At 52.2% G+C, this 8,715-nt stretch overlaps 4 protein-coding genes across 4 annotated transcripts in view; 2 read left to right on the top strand and 2 right to left on the bottom strand.

The window, feature by feature from the left end:
• Window positions 1-380: 380 nt before the first annotated feature.
• POSPLADRAFT_1142917 (hypothetical protein) lies at window positions 381-1,168 on the bottom strand (the record flags this gene model as incomplete). The annotated part of the gene is made up of 2 exons (XM_024485491.1): window positions 381-476; window positions 518-1,168. The coding sequence occupies 2 exons, from the start codon at window positions 1,166-1,168 to the stop codon at window positions 381-383; spliced, it is 747 nt and encodes a 248-aa protein (XP_024339063.1).
• Window positions 1,169-2,701: 1,533 nt separating this feature from the next.
• Window positions 2,702-3,043, top strand: POSPLADRAFT_1079023 (hypothetical protein; the record flags this gene model as incomplete). The annotated part of the gene is made up of 1 exon (XM_024482976.1): window positions 2,702-3,043. A coding segment is annotated over one exon (342 nt), but the record flags the coding sequence as incomplete, so codon positions are not given.
• Window positions 3,044-3,706: 663 nt separating this feature from the next.
• Window positions 3,707-5,896, bottom strand: POSPLADRAFT_1046634 (hypothetical protein; the record flags this gene model as incomplete). The annotated part of the gene is made up of 5 exons (XM_024479087.1): window positions 3,707-3,912; window positions 4,123-4,211; window positions 4,590-4,830; window positions 5,343-5,613; window positions 5,690-5,896. The coding sequence occupies 5 exons, from the start codon at window positions 5,894-5,896 to the stop codon at window positions 3,707-3,709; spliced, it is 1,014 nt and encodes a 337-aa protein (XP_024339061.1).
• A 1,032-nt stretch (window positions 5,897-6,928) lies between these two features.
• The window catches only part of POSPLADRAFT_1115601 (hypothetical protein), a gene marked incomplete at both ends in the record, with an annotated part of 6,551 nt that continues 4,764 nt past the window's right edge, over window positions 6,929-8,715 (top strand). The window contains 4 exons of the mRNA XM_024483453.1: window positions 6,929-7,602; window positions 7,655-7,721; window positions 7,770-8,057; window positions 8,109-8,517. Coding sequence (XP_024339060.1) covers window positions 6,929-7,602; window positions 7,655-7,721; window positions 7,770-8,057; window positions 8,109-8,517 — 1,438 coding nt within the window. The remainder of the gene's footprint in view (window positions 7,603-7,654; window positions 7,722-7,769; window positions 8,058-8,108; window positions 8,518-8,715) is intronic.

Genomic DNA, 8,715 nt, shown 5'->3' with positions numbered 1-8,715 from the left:
GCACGTCCTCGATGGATAGGGATCGGTGGATGATTAGTTACAAACCGATGAGGCTACTTACCCACGGCGCGAGGCGCCTACATCATATTAATATGTATTTCCCACACCGACTACGTGACTTGAGCCGGGCAGCGAAGCAACCTTTAGATCGACGTGGGACACGCAAACCTTATTCGGGAACGGTCACGTGACTGACGCGCGACGCGGTGGCTGAGTGACCCAATGGCCGTTTTAGACGTGCCCCAGCTCGTGGGACCATGGATTTCAATGTTTTCATAAGGGGAATCAATTAAATGCATATAAATATGTCTCCACAAATATTTGGAGATTTTTAAGGGCCCTAGAAGGGCTTGAATTGAGCCCGGTGCATGTTGTTGAGACTAAGCGCGCTGCATAGCGGCTTGTTCTGCGTGTCCCATACGCGCGTTGACGTCCGGCGATGTGCGCTCTGCCCTGCTCTCCTTGTCGGCGACGTCCTATTTCTCGCTCAGCTTGTCACGGGTTTTCACGCGCTCACGCGCTCATGCGCCTCGGCGAGCTCGTCTGGCCTGATGCTGTGCGTCTGCGTAGCCACCGCAAACTCGCCCTTCGCACCACTGTGCTGTGCGATGGGACCCAGCAGTACAGTTTCCTGCTTCCTGCCCATAAAGCTGACCCCTTTTTCGACTGCAGTCGCATCCTCGTCAGCCAGGACCTCGCGCTGCCGGAGGCGGTCCCCCTCTTTGCTCACTACCTTGGCCTGCGTGACGGCCGGTTCGTGCTTCGTGCGGAGCTGTGGATCCGTGCCGACGGCACCCTCCCGACGCGCTCCTGGTTCCTCTGACGCCTCCAAGCCTTGTTCCCTGACAACGTCGCCGGTCACAGCATGCGCTCCGGCGGTGCTACAGCCCTCGCCGAGCGCGGGACTCCCCCGGACTTGATCCAAGCTGCCGGGCGTTGGTCCTCCGAAGCATTTCGGGGCTACATCCGTCGGCATCCCGTCCTCCTCGCCGCTCTTCTGTTTGCGCGCCACGGTGCGCCCGAGGCATGGCTCTGGCTCATCCTGTCCTCGTCTTGTCGACCCGCCTGTTTCTCGTTCCCCCATCTCTCGTCTCATGGCCTCACTGCTCTTCGGCTTTTCCATCCCCATGGCATCCCCACTCCATGTTTCTCCCTTTCCACTACACATACTCCTAAATTAGGCTTTAGCCGTACTCTTGATACAGAGGTTGCCCTTATACTTAATACATCTTGGTTGCTGGTGTCCGTCGGGCGAAAGCCGGCAGACACCTCGTCCTGCTAAACGTTCTCGCGCGAGACCCAAACGACCAACGCTGATTAGTCGGGTCTAAAGATTGTTTATGCAAGTCTTATCGGCGTGGGCACCCTTCGGAGCAGGACACCACCTGCCGCGTCGGGTGCATGCATCCGCAGATGCACCCTAACACACTCTGCTCGACCCTCACGTCGAAACCCGCCGCGTCGGGGTACGTGCGTCCACAGATACATCCGGACGCTCTCTGCTCGACCCGCGTGCCGAACAGTGAGAGCGTGCAGCACTCAGAGTCAATTGCCTTTCAGGGCGCATCCGCCCTTGGCTGACAGATCAAGTAGAATACGCTTATAACCTGGCGGACTGGCTAGGGGCTGGAGAGTGCACTCTCCCACTCCCCTCCAGTTTCCCGCCAGGTACGTACCATAAATGCTCAGTGGCAACATCGAGTGCTGACTCCAGTTTCCCGCCAGCGTATATTACTCGCGACTACCCACCGTAGTCACGCCCGTGTCCCGTAACAGGAAAGCCTGTCCGACGTACCCAAAGTCAACAGATTAGAGCGCGGTGAATCTGGTTACCTTGATTCCCCGGTTGTAGATTAACCGGTAATTGACCTAGAGTCGAAAACATGGGTGTTAATCTGGGTTATTCTGGGAAAATTCCTCGCCGACAAGTCTATTGAGCTGACTGTTGAATTCCTGCTGGACGTTCTGGCTGGTATTGTGATTTCCCAAAAGTAACGGCAGGAACACGTAGTGTCAGCGAATATTGGGAGCTCAGTCGAAGTTCACGCGGAAGACCTGGACTGGGATACGTGGTAATTGACGGTCAATGTTGTGATTTACCGCTTTAGGCTGTTAATTAACGTTAATTAGCACGTCGACGCTCATGGGTTAATTAGCCGTTAATTACACCTGTCAATCTGGCCGACTGCTAATTTACGGTAAATTAGGAAGCGATTCCGGATTCACCGCGCCCTATAACAGAGCGCCATGTGTCGTGCGTAGACATGCAGGCAACGTGATACCTAGTCTCCCGTAGGCAGACCGTAAATATAACGAAGTTTTTTGTATGGGGACGGCGATCGTTATATATAGGTCTGCTTCAAAACGCGCCCCTCGCACCGTAAGACAGCATATCAGACCTGTTCGCGATTGCCGGTCGATGGCCGCGCGATGCCGGTGCTCGCCGAGAGATCTTACCGCTAGATCGGTTCTCTTGACCTGCAGCGCATACCAGATGTTTAGAGGCTCATCGTCGACAATATTAATCATGTCTGAGCTTCCCTCAGTGCTACCTACCCTCGCTTCCTACTATGCCAGTCCTCACGGTATATCTTATGATGCTCATACAAGTCCGATTCCGTCCCGGCACACAGTCGGTGGATATCCCACTACCTCAGTCGACACTCCACCCTTTGGCTCTGCTTTGCAGCGCAGTCCCTTCCCAGAGACTCCAACACAGCCATGCAAGCGCAGACATGGCGAGAATGTCCTGCCACACGACTCATCCTCGAAAAAGGGGAAATATACCCCTAGGAGAAGTGATGCTGAGAAACTTGAATATATGTTTCATAAGCTGTCCAACAAAGTTAGGTGGACATTCCCTGAATTTTTATATCATACATTATCCTTCCGTCTTTCTCGTCCACGTTCTCATGCCCAGTATATCCAATACTTCTTACGTGGCCGCGACAAATACACGTTTGCTATGATACTTGACTTGGCACTTCATCATCCGGATGGGCGCGTTCAGAAGGATTCTAATGAATCACACTTAATGTATTCTTGGGGTGATAGCCAGAACGTCTACGCCGTCCAACGCTTTGCAGACACCTTCGAGCTGAAAGTCGTGTGGATCATGTGGTAAATGGTTGGCTACAACTTGGCGACATAATGCATAGCCGGCAGGCGAGCTGAACAGAAAGGAGTCTTTAGGATGTGGATATAGCATGACACATACATATCAATATCATATCATAAACAAGTCGGCCGGGTGTCGCATTCTCCAGTAGGCAAGCATTTTGGACGCGTCCTTAGGCGCCGCGACGCGTCGCGACATTCAAGATCTATACGGCGCGTTTCAGAGATCAAAACGCTTATGTAACGCGAAATCGCGTCTTACGGTCTGGACCCCTCAAATTGAGTCAGACTGCGTGATACCGCATGGAAGACGTTGCGCCCACGAGATTACCGACATTTAGACTAGACAGAGGATCGCATCTTCGTTATGGGAGACAAGATGATCAGTGGCATGCGTATAATGTCACAAGGGCGGCGCAGACCAACCTGTCTTTGGTGTGTGCCCGTCGACGACAATGCTAAGAACGGTTTATTGAGCACCCTTCTCGCAATCTACGACGAAAGTGGGTCAGGGGAGACGGCGGCGACGGCGAAACCTACTTCCCGGACTGTTGCCCATGACGAACATGGCGGAGAGTGCGACCTTCATCTACACGAATCCTACCATTGATTTTTTGAACTTTATCACTAGCACTGGATCATCAACGTATATCGCATAATTCAGGCGTTCGTCATTCTTGACGATGAGACAGAACGCATTAAATTTCTTGGCGATCTCCCGCAACCCTCTGACGTTTGCAAACTTTCCGTCCTCATGGCATCGCTGATTATTGGTGACATGATGCTGGTCAGTATCTGTTCATCGGGTTTTTGCTAAGAATTTCATGAGGCTACAGGTGTATCGCCTATGGGTTGTATGGGCGTATAACAAAGTCGTGACATTTCCCCCACTGTGTAGCTTATTGGGCTTGATCGGTAAGCCCCTTTCCAAGTGCTTGTTCGAATGCAGTCGTGACCGTATGCCAATGATAGTGTGTGCAATCGGAGCTCTCTACGAGATCTCACGGGCATACGAAGGAGAGTCTCTCTTTGCGTCTGCGCCTGGCGATTGGATCACAGCGAACTGCGTGTTCACACTCTGGTAGGTTGGACGACTGTGCTCTGACGTTGAAGTACTTGCTCACGTTGCAACAGTACAAACGTGTACAGTACTGGTAAGGTTGATATCATACAGAAGTGGATAACAGCTTACGCGACACTGAATGGCGCTAGGGTTCATAGCCTGGAGGATCTGGCGTGCCAACAAAGAGGCAAGACGTTTCGGTGGTGTCAATCTGATGGTAAGTTGTCGATATACTATATATCGCCGTCTCATCACTGGCCAACAAACAGGGCGTGTTGGGTATTCTCGTCGAAAGCGCCGCTCTTTATACGTAGGGAATTCTATTTCATCGCTGAAAAACGCATGCCCTGATCTCCCCCACAGCGCTTGGACCATTCTGTTCTTCGTCACCTTCCTCCTTCAATCCAACCTCGCGTTCTTCTTCAGCGACACGTATTCTGCTATAGCTGGTATCGCATTCATGCTTATCAACGTTCGGGTGGGCATGGGTTGGGCGCCGCGAGCAACCATACGCTCTGCCCTCTCGGCTAGCATCGGGCCCTTCTCCCCGGGAGCGAATGGGCCATATAGGTCATACATCGCGATGATGGCATTGACCCATCTATCAAGTTTGCAACTCGAGCTGCCCAAGCCGAGAATGGCCTTTATCCCTGACGATCACGATATCGTTTGGGCTCAGAGGCGAGCTAAATTCATTGCAGAACATAAGCTGACATATTGATGCGGATAGAAATCCCTCGCAACAGGCGAGACGTCGGTGATGACAAGGATATCGGTGTGATCATTGACGACAGTACCTCATGGCTCCCACAACCATATGCAGTTCGACGGAGTGACACATATGCGCCCTTAGTACCGCCTTGTCTTACAGTCTCAGCCGAATTGCATGTGAATACTACACGACCAAAATACAACGTAACATTCCGCCAGTCAGTACAAGTACAAGTACATCAGTTTCAGTGATTACACTCTGCTTTGATCAGACCCTGTGTTGAATAAGGAATCGTACGACTATCAATCCCAATTGTGTTGAACAATAACCAACGAGAAGCGACAATTGAAGTCTGACATCTAGGTCAGGCCTCTACGGCGGGGGTGCCCGGACTTTCGCCCCTACCAGAAGTTTGAACACTGATGGACGTCAAGCATGAGTGGCACTTACAATAATCCCAGGCTTTCTTCAAATCCTCCAGTTCTTCCTCGTCAAGCTTCAAATACGGTGATAGTGTGGTTAGACCGGACACGATTGATTCTTCCACGGCTTCTCCGCCATCCCCGACCCACAGATACGATGGCTTCAACGCAGGAAATTGGGGGCCCTTGGGACTCAGTGGGTCGTGAGTGAAAAGTATGGGTTCGCGAGTGAGACTAGATCCGTCTTCGGGTATCGAAAACATCGGCGTAATGAGGTCGTCCGTCCTGACCATCTTAGTCTGTTGCCACTAACTAGTGTCTATCTGTGAAAATATTGTGACCTATCGTGTTCAAAGGAAGAGATGGAGACGCTACCTTGGGAATTCGGCCTGCTTGACCCTGGGCTAAGGGCAGCGCTCCGCAAAGCGGGGCGAGGACAGGCTTGCTATCGTTGAAGCCGACAATCACACATGGCCTCTCCTTGGTGGACGGTGCCCCGGATCGGCTGCCTGAAGAGACCGCAAAAACGTGGCGCGTGGGCCGATAGAGGACCATTGAACCAAGGGGAAATTTACTCGCCATGTCAGGTTAGGTGTTATTACTCAAAGGAACGATCTATATAGGACGCCATTCAGCCGAGACGCTCGGGAAATCAAGACGTCTAATAGGAGGCTCCTTGAGAAGACCTTTATGCGAAAGAACAGTGGCAGAGGTCTCGTATACAGATATCCTGACAGTCTGAGGATACAATATGGTGACTGTGTAGATCACCCCGGGCTTCTAGCGAAGAATCCTGAAGGATCATGATGAGTCGAGATCGCATGATGTCGCGGTGGTACCTCTAGCTTGCATCGGCGGACGATGCGGAAGGCATAAGAAGATAATCTACGAAAGAGATAACCATTTCTGGAAGAGGAACGGAGGTGATACGCACTGCCTGGAGCTACCATAGGTTTTATCGGTGGGAAAAGTGGTTCTTTTCGACGGCAATATGAACAGGCATGCGTACACCGGACGTCGCAGTTTTTCAGTGAGGCCTTCCATATCCATAGTTAACGGTATATCGTGGATGTGTCGTGCATTGTTAAGCAAAATCTGTCTGCTGAACTTGCGTTTTTTGCACAGAACGACCATCAATGAAGATGAAGTAGTAATGGCTATAACCCTACCTTCATGATTTCTAAGTGCAGTTTAGGTATCTCAACACTACCAATGATATGCAACCCACGAGTGATATTGAGATGATATAATGATATGCAAATGACTGTAAATGACCAGTTCTCGAAAATGAATCGCGTGCTAACTGCGAATTGCATGTGGTTGCCTGCAGCACCAATAGAGGTCTTCCGCCATCGGAGTCACGGAACCGCGCACATTAACGGCGATTTGCGTACGAGCTGTGGTCCACACGTATACGGTAAAGCGTGAAGTAGAAGGAACACCAATTCCGGACAGCTGAGACGGGAGAGCCTCGAAAACCTGGTATCAGCGCTTGCAGTCTGCCCGATGAATCTGCGATCGGAACGCAAACGGGCGCCGCTGTACTTCGGATGGTGACACACCCTAGCCGTGCGCATTGAAACTTCCACCCCGTCTACTCTCAGTTCTGGGACGATGCAAGCTGAGTCGGTTGTTGTCCTCGCGCAGTCCTTTGTTCTTGCCAGACTCTTGACTCAGCGTTCGGCATATTGGACGTCGTGGCACGGATACCACAGGGCAGCCCTTCTACCGGCCCAGCCATTTGTGGCGTTACGCGTCCGCTTCACAGAATTTGGATGTGACAATGTGCACCTGTTCATAGTATCGCCCACAAAGCGCACTAGCGGCTTATATGCTGATTGCGACCTACCTCTGGTTCTGCAACCAGGCAACGCTCGACTTGACGATGCACTGCGCGCGGTGCCCCCGCTACCAACCTCAACACGACAGTTGTACCTTCACACATTTCCAGCCTTGAAGACTCAGAGGGGCATCGGAGGCATGCTTCAAGACGAAGAAAGCGACAAATTCAAGCTTGAGGAACCGAGCTTCCAGAGGTTCTGGTCGAAGGCGTGGAGCGAAGCAATGAAGTTTAGAAAGAAGGAGTGGGGATATGAGACAATGAAGCCACGAAGCTCTGGTGGAGACGAAGCTGTTCAAGACAACTGGGATACATTCAGTAAGGACGTGAATGACGTAGAGCACCTGCACGACCCCTTTGGCCGATGTGTTTTTGAGCGGTTAGAGTTCAAGGATCTCCCGCTGACAGAGGAGCCATCGATCTACCGAGAGCTAGCGATATATGACCAGTATGTGATAGATCTCACGAGCTTGTGTTGAACACTGATGATGCCCTGCTAGGCTCGCGGCCGACTACTCTTGGCGGGGCGTCAAGCGATCAATTTACTGGGTTGAAGCTTTAAGAAAGGTATGCCATCCCTACTCAGCGATGCTTCCATGGTCTTACATATTTCAGTTTGCCAATGAAGGGTCGTTCGCCGAACACTCGGTGGTCCATGGGGAACTGTGCTCAGGGGAGCTCCCGTCGTTCTCTGGCGACTTGAAGGAGGATGCACTAGCATTGCGCGCGATGCAGATCCCTGAAGACGGGGATCCCCCTCCTGCATCCGCAGCGGAAGAGGTCGTGGAAGTCAGCTGGGGAGACGAACCCGGGCCGGATTTCTCATCGGCACCTGAGGCTCTCCCGCCTGTAGTCGCAAGCGATATTAAGGTTGTTGTTTTCGACCTGTACGGAGCGATAATGGTACGTTGCGAGGCCGTCCACAGGGATATTATCTCATCATTGCTCATCTAGGACCGTCAAGAGGCTCTGCGCCGTGCTCTGAGCACGTTTATTTCTTTGGACCCCCACCAGCATACTGTAGACGACCTGTTGCGACTATACCTCGACGTCGAAGCTCATCGCATTCGCGAAACTCCTGGATTATATAGCCATGAATTGGCCCACGGCACACTCAGCAACATTTTGCACATCATCGGCCTGCATCCTGCGGGAGACATGGTGCAGCGTGCCGTCGATGCTATATGCCCAACTCCCTACACCGATGTCACCGACGCCTTGAGGACACTGCAGCAGCGTGGTTATAAGCTGCTGTATCTTGTTCCTCGCGATGCATCTCGCGTCTCGGACACTGGGTCCCTTCTTCCTCCTGACATCCGCACGCTGTCCGTCTCAACAGCTCATCTACATACCCAATCGAAAGGTGTATGCTCTCAAGTGGTCGAAGAATGCCAGTCAATCATCCCGGAGATCAAGAACACTGAGATTCTCCTTGTCACAACCGGGCTATACAGGATCGTTGAGCTCGCGAATGCAGCTGGGATACCGACCGCACTGGTCCAGCGGCCAAGTGTAGACGAAGCTCGGCTCGAGCGCGCGACGGAGCAAGACGAACTATCGT

The sequence above is a fragment of the Postia placenta genome (assembly GCF_002117355.1).
Source record: "Postia placenta MAD-698-R-SB12 unplaced genomic scaffold POSPLAscaffold_7, whole genome shotgun sequence".
Classification (NCBI taxonomy): Eukaryota; Fungi; Basidiomycota; class Agaricomycetes; order Polyporales; family Adustoporiaceae; genus Rhodonia; species Rhodonia placenta.
Note: the sequence above shows the minus strand (reverse complement) of the source record. Positions and strands in the feature narration are given on the sequence as shown.